Raw genomic sequence first — 11,392 nt, 5'->3', positions numbered from 1 at the left:
TAGACTAGAAACCAATTTCGAAAGAAAATTCAAAGGGCTATAACTTTTGAACTAGTAGCCCAATCTTGAAACTGTTTGAAATTATGGATTCTACAGGCCACATTCTATAAGAAAATTTTTTTTCCGGGTCGATCTGAGACAATTTTTTCTTCGGTCCTCAAAAAAAAGCAGTGTATAACCTTCCTTTTTTACCAAAAATCGACTGCACCAAAATTTTTCGGGAAAACACTTTTTCTTATTAATTTTGGTGCGTAGAATCCAAAACAATTCGTACTTTTTCGATCAGACTTCTCAATCAAAAGTTATAGACTAGAAAGAAACCAATTTCGAAAGAAAATTCAAAGGGCTGTAACTTTTGAACTAGTAGCCCAATCTTGGAACTGTTTGAAATTATGGATTCTACAGGCCACATTCTATAAGAAAATTTTTTTTCCTGGTCGATCTGAGACAATTTTTTTTTCGGGGCTCAAAAAAAGGCAGTGTATAACCTTCCTTTTTTACCAAAAATCGACTACACCAAAATTTCTCGGGAAAACACTTGTTCTTATTAATTTGGGTGCGTAGAATCCAAATCAATTCGTACTTTTTCGATCAGACTTCTCAATCAAAAGTTATAGACTTGAAACCAATTTCGAAAAAAAATTCAAAGGGCTGTAACTTTTGAACTAGTAGCCCAATCTTGGAACTGTTTGAAATTATGGATTCTACAGGCCACGTTCTATAAGAAAAATTTTTTTCCGGGTCGATCTGAGACAATTTTTTTTTCGGGGTAAAAAAAAGGCAGTGTAAAACCTTCCTTTTTTCCAAAAATCGACTGCACCAAAATTTCTCGGTAAATCACTTTTTCTTATTAATTTTGGTGCGTAGAATCCAAAACAATTCGTACTTTTTCGATCAGAATTCTCAATCAAAAGTTATAGACTAGAAAAGAAACCAATTTCGAATAAAAATTCAAAGGGCTGTAACTTTTGAACTAGTAGCCCAATCTTGGAACTGTTTGAAATTATGGATTCTACAGGTCACGTTCTATAAGAAAATTTTTTTCCGGGTCGATCTGAGACAATTTTTTTTTCGGGCCTCAAAAAAAGGCAGTGTAAAACCTTCCTTTTTTACCAAAAATCGACTGCACCAAAATTTCTCGGGAAAACACTTTTTCTTATTAATTTTGGTGCGTAGAATCCAAAACAATTCGTACATTTTCGATCAGATTTCTCAATCAAAGGTTATAGACTAGAAACCAATTTCGAATAAAAATTCAAAGGGCTGTAACTTTTGAACTAGTAGCCCAATCTTCAAACTCTAAAATTTCTCGGGAAAACTCTTTTTCTTATAAATTTTGGTGCGTAGAATCCAAAACGAGTCGTACTTTTTCTTGATCTAGTAGCCCACTCTTCAAACTGTTTGAAATTATGAATTCGACAGGCCAAATTCTATAAGAAAATGTTTTTTCCCGGTCGCTCTCAGACAATTATTTTTTCCGGCCCAAAAAAAACCCAGTGTATACACTTGCGTAGATTCCAAAACGATTCGTACCATAATATTCTTGCGAGTGATTGGGAAGTTTGATTTCACTAACAGCAGTCCAGCTTAGTAGGTATATACTTAGACCTTATAGCTCATAACTACGGCAAACCATTTGGAATGACAATTCTATAAGCACTTATCGGTGTAAATCAAGAACTGATTTTAACAGTTGTAGGTATCGCAAAAGCCTCAAAACTTGGAATGAAAGTCATTAATTCAGAAATTATATAATAATATAGTACAACATAATGGATTTGGTTCTGCATAAGCAATGCACAGTTGATTTAAAGTAACTTGAAAAAATAGCACAACGAGAAACGTTTCGATTTGCTTTCACACAAAAATTTTCATTTCATTCAAAACAATTACAATGACTGCTTTCATTTATTCGATTTAAAGCAAAAAAATTAAAATAAAATTCGATACTAATTTGCAGTTTAGCGTAGAGTCAAGAGTCTATTATGCTATAACCTGATAAACATCATAAGATGGTAATTGAGGATGCTGGTACGAGGTTTGAGCAGATTTCTAGCATAGTAGACTCGAAAGTACTCAAATTTTTACAATATATAGTTTTTATACACAACATATACAGAGAAAATAGCTCTTGCTGATGCAAGTCGTTCGATTTTGTGAATTGACTAATTGAGCGTTTCTATAGATCTCCACCAAGAACCACATTCACAGAGAAAGCAGCAAACGATTCTCCTTTCTTCCCAATTGCTTTAGCTTGATATTGTCCAATGTCGTTAGAATCGCACGACATTATTTGTAAGGTGTAACGCTTTCCATCTACCGTAAAACGATATTTTGTGCTTTCTTTAAGGGGTTTACCATCCTTCAGCCAATTGATCTGTAACGGCTCTTCTTCGGTTTCAGCCTGAAATGAGGCCACTTCTCCCTCTGCAACAGTGACGGAGGTGGGGAATGTTTTGAATACAGGGGCCTTAACCGGCTCGCCGGGTATGTTGACGTTTAATGTACAACTGCTGAAGCTTTCGCCAATGTCGTTGAATGCTTCGCATGTGTACGCGCCCGAATCCTCTGGGAATATCTCAGCGATATGTAATTTATAAATATTAGCTTCGTTAGTATACTGGAAGTCTTTACTAGGTTTAATTTCCTTATTGTTATGCAGCCAGATCACGTCAAATTTCTTTGCGCCAATAATGCGACAAGAGAGCGTTACGGGATCACCGTCTTTGATCAAGGCAGATTGTAGATGATCAACAATCGCTGGAGCCTTATCTTCGCCACTCTTTGACTTTTCCCCATTTACGCTCGACATGGCTATTGGAAGAGAGTTTACAGACGGCCTCATTTGTATCTTAACTTACGTTTAATCGTGAGGTGACACTGTGTTTCAATTGTTCCTATGGAGTTCGTTGCTTTACATACGTAATCGCCTTCATCTTCCGGGAATACCTCATTAATGTGAAGAGTTGCTATACCATTTTTATATTTCAAATCCATAATGTCGGAGGAACTCAGAACCTAAAATAAAGATGTAGCGACTCGATTTCTTTCACCTAATTCAACCTTATTATTTTTTGACCAAACGACTTGTGGCTCTGGGTCTCCTTTTACGATACAACTCAACGTTAGCGATTCTCCGTCTCCGACCGTCATGTTTTTAAGTTCTTTGGTAAACACTGGCTTACACATTGCTGAATCGTCTGGAGGTACTATAAAAGAAGTTGCGTAAGTAATGAAGAACAAAATAGTGAAATGGAAATAATGTGTGTTTAAGTACCTGTGAGGAAGAGAACTAAAAACGGAAACGTTTAGTTACACTTTTATGACCATTTTAGGTCTGCCAAAGCGTTACTTACATGCGAGTTCTTTAGTTGTACTTCTTGATCTGTTTGGACTTCCTGTGGAATCTAATCTTCCATACCTTTTGGGCGTTCGTTTATCCATGTCGTTAACACTAAGATTTGAGGAGGAATGGGAGATATTTACAGGGGGAGCTGCAGCTTGGTGTGTTGGAGTATTTGTGTAGATTGGCCTTTTTATAGTAATAGGTATGGGCGCCGGTTTGATTGGATGTTCTATGTATTTACGATCTGAAACACAAGGGTTGCCTACTTAAAAAAAAACTGGAAGGTTGGTATACCTCCAGAGTGTAGAATCTTTTCAGCAAGTCTAGTTTGTTCTTCAGTGCTTGTCTCTCCTTCACAAATTACAATGCAAGAAGTTTCATCTTGTCCATGCACGTTTGTAGCCACGCAGGTGTATTTTCCAGAATCTTCCGGTTTACAACCGACTATTTCCAATGTGACTACGCCATCAGAATGTGTCATGGAATATTCGTACTTGCTAAGTTCTCGCTTATCCTTGTACCATTTGACTGTGGGTACTGGTTTTCCACTTAAGCAACACAACAGTTTGCACGTATCACGCTCTTGCATAACACGCGGGCGAAGCAAGAACGTAAAGCTGGGAGCACATTCTTGTTCTTCTTGCCAGAACATGTATGGCAGTGGTTCTCTCCTTCGGATTGGTTGAGTGTCAGGTTTGTATTCGGGAACAACTTTGGGTAATTCTGAAGAAGAAACCACTTAAGTTCAAAGTATGAAAATCGCCAATTCTACTTACGTCTAACGTTTAGGAATACCACTTCCTCGCGAGCACCGTAATGATTTTCTGCTCTAATGATGTATTCGCCTCTGTCTTCCAATTTCACTCTATTGATTATGAAGTAATAATTGTCTCCGACGTATCGTTTCATGAACTTCACACTCTGTCTTAGCTCCTGGTTATTTCGCAGCCACGTCACAGTGGGCGTAGCTACGCCAATAACCCTGCAGTACAATTTTACACTCTGTCCTTCGTAACAGAAGGCATTTTGCGGTTTTATTACAAATCTTGGTGCCGCTTGCCTTCGATCTGAAAGAAGTCACCTACTCTCTTGATCACGCTACAAAAATAGCTTACGCACCAAAGTATGCATCATGTATTTTGTATTTCTCCAGTCGCAGTTTGCGTAAGGACGAATACTCTGAAATTCTACCAATGGGCAGGAGGTATTTATCCCAATCCTTATACTGAGCACGTATCTTATCGCGAACTCGAAGATACCTGGATTGATCGATGACCTTTGTTTTGCTGCTATGATCACCACTGAGCCAATCGTGTAATAGACACTCTTCCGCAGTCATACGTTTCCTGAATGTAAACGGTATAAGAATCATCCGCCTCACCTACACCACTTACTCTTTGTTCTTAAGTAGTAATCTGCGGATAAAATCTTTGCCTTCATCAGAAACATTGCCAAATGCTTCCTCGTCAAAGTCCCAGTCGCAAGCTTTCACGTTCTTCAGTGTCTCGATATCGTTTTCTCCCGCGAACGGCGATAATCCACTCAGCCTAGGCAAACTCCTTGATGATAAATTCATAGCGTGCACGGTACTTACAAAACATACGCTAGTACACCCACGGCCCACATATCGGTGTAGAAACCAACCGGTTCACGTTCAACAATTTCAGGAGCGGCAAACTCCGCAGTTCCAGTAGATATTTTGACTAACTCGTTGGGATCCAATTTGGTAGCTAATCCAAAATCGATCAATTTAATATTTGTGCTCTTCTTTGTCTGGCACATTATGTTCTCAGGTTTAATATCTACAACAAAAACACTGTAGCTTCCTTTTAAAACACACCACTTTACCTAAATGAATAATGTTTCTTTCGTGCATATGCTTAATTCCTTCGCAGATTTGTCTCATGTAATTGATCACTTCAGCTTCTGACATTTGGTATCCTTCCGCAGTTATTCTTTCAAACAATTCTCCGCCGGACAAGCTAAACGAGCAGATTAAAAAGACAGAAATTACAATTACACTTACAATTCGTAAATTAGGACCATTTCGTCGTCATCTTCGAAGGCGTCGTGAAGATTAATTAGTTTGGGATGGTGTAGGTGATTCATTATGTCGATCTCCTTCCGAATGAGTTCTTTTTCCATTGCGTGAGATACTGGAATAAACTTAGCGGCGAAGATATTTCCGGTCTTCCTCTCGCGACAACGGTGCACAACACCGAAGGCGCCGGTTCCTATCTCTTCCAATATGTCATAATCGTCGTAGACGCTTCTAGTCTTGATTTCAACCGGTTGCGCGACATATTTTGAGTATACATCGAACACATATTGGTCATAGTCCTTAATGGGCTCTTTCATGGACTCTCGCTTCTTCTTGCCGTTTTCGTCAACTTCGTATTGTCTCTTTTGGGACGTTTTCTTGCCACTGTCTTTGGTTGTAACAATGTTGCTTACTTCAGATGGATCGGAACGTCCGTATATGTTATCGGCGTACACTCTAAACTCATACTGGTGATTCGGCGCCAGTCCTTCGACGGCCATTGTGGTAAAGCGAGTATTACCGACTCTTATCCATGTTTGTAGAGGATGCTCTCTTCTTTCCACCATGTAATTTGTAATATTACTACCTCCATCCCACACTGGTGCCTTCCAAGATACCGACAAGGAATCAACTCCAATATTATCGATTGTTGGGAATCGAGGTGGATCTGGTCGGTCTAAAACATTTAAAACAATGACAGTGTTAAAGTTGGACAAGTTATCATACCGCTAATTTGGATTTTAATAATGGCGGAGTCTTGACCCAGATCGTTCTCGGCCGTAATCCTGTATGGACCACTGTCAAGTCGACTACCGTCTCTAATTGTAAGAATGGCGTGGCGATCTTTGACCTCAACATGATAGTGTCCTCCAGACTCGATGGTCTCTCCTTCTCTCACCCAGGAGATTCGTGGCTTGGGATTGCCGGTGAATGGAATCTTAATAACAACATTCTCACCTTTATCAAAGAACGCAGTGTCACGGAAGCGTGGTGGTATATTCAGTTTCGGTGCGGCTGAAACCATAAATCAAAACATTTTTCTATAAAAACACAATCTTACTCATAATAATAAGTTCCGCGCGCGTAGATTTGATGCCACCTTTATTTACCGCCCTACACACGTATTCATCGGCGTCTTCGCCGAATACATCGTGTATCACAAGGCGCTGTACTTCACCTTCGCTATAAATATGATAACGAGCGCCATTACCGATTTCTCTAGCTCCCTTGTACCAAGTAATTGTCGGTTTGGGCACACCGGTAATTGTGCATTGGAATTCCGCGTTATGGTGCTGAATACAGTTCGCGTTCTTAAGCGGTTTGATTATTTCTGGTGGCGTTGCTGTGAGTGGATCCACTATTTTGACGGACGTAGACGCAGTCGATGGAGGCGAAATACCGGCAATATTCTGAGCGAATACCCTAAACTCGTACTGGCGGCCTTCGATCAAGTTTGGAATACTAATTTGAGGCGCCGGACAGAGCGAGGGGTTGACACGTTGCCAGGTGTAGCTATCTACCTCTCGTTTCTCTATCCAGTAGCCTTCGATTCGGGAACCACCGTCTGATTCTGGTTTGGTCCATTCTAGGTGGACGAAATCGCCTCCTATTTCAGTCACTTTTGGAATTCCAGGTGCGGATGGTGGATCAAATGGCGCTTTAGCTTTTATTGGGTTGGTACCTTCCAGCGGTGGTCCCATTCCGTTATCGTTTACAGCCATTACCCTAAACAGGTACTCTTGGCCTTCCGTTAGACCCTGTACCATAAAGGAGGTGTCTTTACATGAGCTCGAAATCACAATCCAGTGGTTGTGGGTAACGTCTTTACGTTCTACGACATAGTGGGTTACTCTTAAGCCTCCATCGTAGCTAGGAGGCTTCCAACGTAGTAAGCAGGTGTGTTTAGTAATATCGGAGGTTTCCAATGGTCCGTTCGGCTTACCCGGAAGGCCAGTAATGAACATGTTGAAGCTACCTGAAGCACTTCCGCTATCATTTTTAACTGTTAGATTATATGTTCCGGCATCGTCTCGTTTGATATCCTTCATGAAGATAATGATGTAGTCGTCGAATACGGTGTATCGTATGTGAGGTGATGCATCAAGTGATCTACCGTCTTTTGTAAGAATGACATCGAGCGGTTGATCACCAGAGTAATAAATTTTAATCTTAGTGTTATCTCCTTCTGGTAAGTGAAGATCTCCAGGAATACGGTCAATCCTTGGTGGAGCTAAATAAAGATTGCCATTGTAAGATACTAATTTTACTACGGTGCTATACTTACTTCCAATTTTCAGACGTGCGGTAGTTGTAGTAGATCCAACTGAGTTACTAGCCTCGCAAGTATAATCTCCTTCGTCAATGTCCAACACTTCCGATATATGCAACCAGCTAGTACCCCCTTTTGTTTCCAATCTGAAGCGCGCACCTAGTGTAAGTTCACGCCCGTTCTTTAACCAACGGAATGTTGGTGATGGTTTTCCAGTTGCCGCACATTCCAGTGAGTGGGCCTTTCCAAGTGGAACAGACTGGTTGGCAAGTTGCTTGATCCATTGCGGTTTTTCTCCATCGGCAACTTCGCAAACTTTAACTGGCGAAGTACATGCGCTGGGATCACTTCTTCCAACAGAATTGATGGCGAATATCCTGAATTCGAAATCGGAACGTTCGGTAAGGTTGATTACGGTGTAATTCGTATCGGTGATGTTATAGGAGTTACAGACTGCCCATATTGGGCTTCCGATCTCGCGTTTTTCAATAACGTATCCAGTAATACGAGCCCCACCGTCGTTGGTAGGCGGTTCCCAGGTTAAATCAACATAGTTCTTGCCCACTTTAACAACTTTCGGGTTATTGGGTGGCGAAGGAACATTGAATTTGCCTTTTAGTTTGAATTTGGTCGACGAAGCAGAAGGCTTGCTAAAGCCTGCGGCGTTCTTCGCCCGAACTCTGAACTCATATTCGTGACCACTGGTCATATTGTATAGTATGAATCTGTTGTCTTTTATTAAATAGTCGCTGGCGTTCTGCCAGTTGACGTCGTCGGCAACGTCGCGGTATTCAAGTTTGTAACCTTGGATGCGAGACCCTCCATCGTTGTGTGGACGGTCCCAGGCGAGAGTGATGGAGCTCGCGTCGTAGTCCGTTACACGTGGAGCTCCTGGAGGATCGGGAGCCGTGAATGGGAATTTAGCGGTGATTGGTTCGGTAGTCTCCAAAGGTTCGCTGATACCGTATTGATTCTCTGCTCGTACTCTGAAGCTGTACCGTTTGTTGCTTTCCAATCCCATAACGTCGTAATGCGTATTTCTAACGAAACTGCTGACCTTTGACCATATCTACGACAAAACAATTAATATCACATTAGCTGATGGTCGCATGGCATTTCCTTACTCCGCTTGGTTCCAGTTTCTCAACAATATAGTTTGTAATTGGTGACCCGCCATCATCTAGTGGTGGTCTCCAGGCTAGAGAACAATTGTCGGGTGTAATGTCGGAAACATCCAATGGTCCTTGTGGAGGCTGTGGCTTGTCAACCACTTGAACTCTACAGGTGGCCGAATCAGATCCCACACTGTTAGTTAGCTTGATCGTGTAATTTCCGGCATCGGAACGTTTAGCGCATTTGTTATGGAATACGGACGCAATGTCGTTGGTGTCAATTTTGATACGATTATCCGGCACAAATTCGTTTCCGTTCACCGACCACGACGCATTTGGTTTTGGTGTGGCGGTGTACGGTACGGAAATGGTAAATTCCTCACCAGCCACCACTATAATGTCACGTATGCTAAGATCGGAGGTTATCTTCGGTGCACTTGGAGGAGCTCTACACACGATCATGTCTGAAGAGGCACTCCAGGGTCCCTGCCCAGCGGCATTCACTGCTGCTACTCGGAATTCATACTCGTAGTTCTCAATTAAGCCACCAACCCTACAAATCGATCTTAGTATTTATTTTGTCACCAAACATTGCTTACTTATGAGAGAGGTCTGGTACAAGGGCATGGGAAGCCTTAGTCCACTTTTCTTCAGATATCAATCGCTTTTCTATTACATATCCAGTAATGGGCGATCCTCCATCGTGGCGTGGTTTCGTCCATTGAATTGTAATGGAATCTTCGGTGGTCTCTATACCTCGTGGGGAACCAGGTGCACCAGGTGGATCTAAAAACGGTTTGTTGCAACACATAACTACTAAACAGAAGTACCTACCAAATGGATGTCTGGCCCGTATTGGCTCAGTCGTAACCGCCGGCTCAGATTGCCCATACAGATTTTCCGCAATTACTCTAAATTCGTAATCATGTCCCAAGTTTAAGTTTCTAATTCGGACAAACGGCACTGTAACATAGCTGCTGACTTTAGTCCAATTGGGAGTTCTAGCTTCCTTCTTTTCGACAATGTAATTAGTAATTTCGGCCCCACCGTTATCCTTAGGCGGCTGCCAGTACAAAGTGAGGGCGTCACCGGCAAACTCATCCGCTCTCAGATTTTCTGGTTTGCCTGGACGATCTAATACTTTAACATTTAAGGTGGCGGTATCGAAACCGGATGGATTCTTTAACTGAAGTCTGTACTGTCCAGTATCTCCCCTCTTGGCGTTTTTAACTATAATGCTCGCGGAATCATCGGCAAGCTTAGGGAAAATTCTGCTATCCGACTCATCCAAAAGTTTATCATTTGCAAACCAACTGGCCGTTGGTTTCGGGAATCCAACGTAAGGTACGTGGATGCTAAAGTCTTCGCCAGCTTTGACTACGATATCACGTACCCCACCCAAATCAATACAAGGTTTGTTAGGCTGTTCCTCGACCAAAATGTTTGGACTTGGCCTGCTCGGTTCCGACGGACCTACATCATTAACAGCAATCACTCTGAACTGGTACTCTTGACCCTCCTTCAAGTTTGGTGCCGTGTAAATATTCGCAGGAGTTGGGATGGAATTAACATCTGTCCAATCTGGTTCTCCTTTGGCTTTTTGTTGTAATATGTATCCCTTCAATTTTGATCCTCCGTCGCTTCTCGGTGGTCTCCACGATAACGTAACGCTGTCCTTTGTAATGCGGTCTGGTTTTGGTGGATCGGGAGCATCGGGTTTAACTGTGAACACTCAAATGTAACCTTAGTTTACCTGAAGAGCAGGCTTACATCTTTGATGTCCAGCTGTAATTGGTTCCGATGGCTTGCTAGGTTGTCCAGGACCAGCTTCATTCACCGCGATAACCCTAAATTCGTATTTGTTACCTTCGCGTAAATCTTGGACGGTGTACGATGTGTTAGGTGTGGGATAATTATTGACTTTAATCCATTCGCCGCCTCTTTCTCTTTTTTCAACATTGTAACCAGTGATTGGTTTGCCGCCGGTGTGAGCTGGTGGAGTCCACTTTATTGAACAAGTGGAAGGTGTGTAACCTGTAACTTCCGGTTGTCCTGGCGCGTCTGGAGGATCGAACGGACTCTTGGCTACCACTGGTTTGCCTTCGAGTGGTTCTGACACACCGTAGATATTTTCGGCTCTTACTCTGAACACATACTTTTTGCCTTCTGTTAAACCGCGCACGGTAAATGATGGTTTGGGGCAATAACCAGGGACTGGTCTCCAACTGTCAGAGCCGAACTCGCTCACTTCTACTATGTAGCCGGTAATATCGCCTCCGCCGTCGTCACTGGGCGGGTTCCAAGATAACGACACGGAATCTTGGGTCGTGGCAGTGTACTGTAGCGGACCTTTGGGCATTCCAGGTTTGTCCACTACCGTTACTTCTATGTCTGCTTGATCAGTACCGTACTCATTTTCAGCGTGCACAGTATACTTTCCAGTGTCGTCGCGATTCGACGCTTCAATGCGGAATACTGTGTGTTCGCTGGTTGTTTCGTGCTAAAACGCAGAAAATGAAATGTTTACCTCAGGATCATTTTACGTACCGATACTCTATTGGATTGCGTAGTGGGAGTGCCGTTCTTTGACCACGTGACTTTGGGTGTTGGGGAACCTGACATTG

At 42.1% G+C, this 11,392-nt stretch overlaps 1 protein-coding gene across 1 annotated transcript in view; it reads right to left on the bottom strand.

Moving 5' to 3' along the window:
• Nucleotides 1-1,893: 1,893 nt before the first annotated feature.
• Nucleotides 1,894-11,392, bottom strand: part of LOC116165857 (twitchin) — a 49,360-nt gene continuing 39,861 nt past the window's right edge. The window contains exons 61-79 of the mRNA XM_031480564.1: nucleotides 11,316-11,383; nucleotides 10,539-11,268; nucleotides 9,603-10,490; nucleotides 9,368-9,554; nucleotides 8,781-9,321; nucleotides 7,672-8,725; nucleotides 6,448-7,617; nucleotides 6,114-6,401; nucleotides 5,373-6,063; nucleotides 5,195-5,328; nucleotides 4,941-5,148; nucleotides 4,741-4,893; nucleotides 4,466-4,692; nucleotides 4,123-4,413; nucleotides 3,641-4,069; nucleotides 3,357-3,590; nucleotides 3,064-3,209; nucleotides 2,862-3,018; nucleotides 1,894-2,814 (exon numbers count right to left, since the gene is read on the bottom strand). Coding sequence (XP_031336424.1) covers nucleotides 2,180-2,814; nucleotides 2,862-3,018; nucleotides 3,064-3,209; nucleotides 3,357-3,590; nucleotides 3,641-4,069; nucleotides 4,123-4,413; nucleotides 4,466-4,692; nucleotides 4,741-4,893; nucleotides 4,941-5,148; nucleotides 5,195-5,328; nucleotides 5,373-6,063; nucleotides 6,114-6,401; nucleotides 6,448-7,617; nucleotides 7,672-8,725; nucleotides 8,781-9,321; nucleotides 9,368-9,554; nucleotides 9,603-10,490; nucleotides 10,539-11,268; nucleotides 11,316-11,383 — 8,231 coding nt within the window. The 3' untranslated portion in view covers nucleotides 1,894-2,179. The remainder of the gene's footprint in view (nucleotides 2,815-2,861; nucleotides 3,019-3,063; nucleotides 3,210-3,356; nucleotides 3,591-3,640; nucleotides 4,070-4,122; nucleotides 4,414-4,465; nucleotides 4,693-4,740; nucleotides 4,894-4,940; nucleotides 5,149-5,194; nucleotides 5,329-5,372; nucleotides 6,064-6,113; nucleotides 6,402-6,447; nucleotides 7,618-7,671; nucleotides 8,726-8,780; nucleotides 9,322-9,367; nucleotides 9,555-9,602; nucleotides 10,491-10,538; nucleotides 11,269-11,315; nucleotides 11,384-11,392) is intronic.

The sequence above is a fragment of the Photinus pyralis genome, unplaced genomic scaffold (genome assembly GCF_008802855.1).
Source record: "Photinus pyralis isolate 1611_PpyrPB1 unplaced genomic scaffold, Ppyr1.3 Ppyr1.4_LG3a, whole genome shotgun sequence".
NCBI classification, from domain to species: domain Eukaryota; kingdom Metazoa; phylum Arthropoda; class Insecta; order Coleoptera; family Lampyridae; genus Photinus; species Photinus pyralis.
Note: the sequence above shows the minus strand (reverse complement) of the source record. Positions and strands in the feature narration are given on the sequence as shown.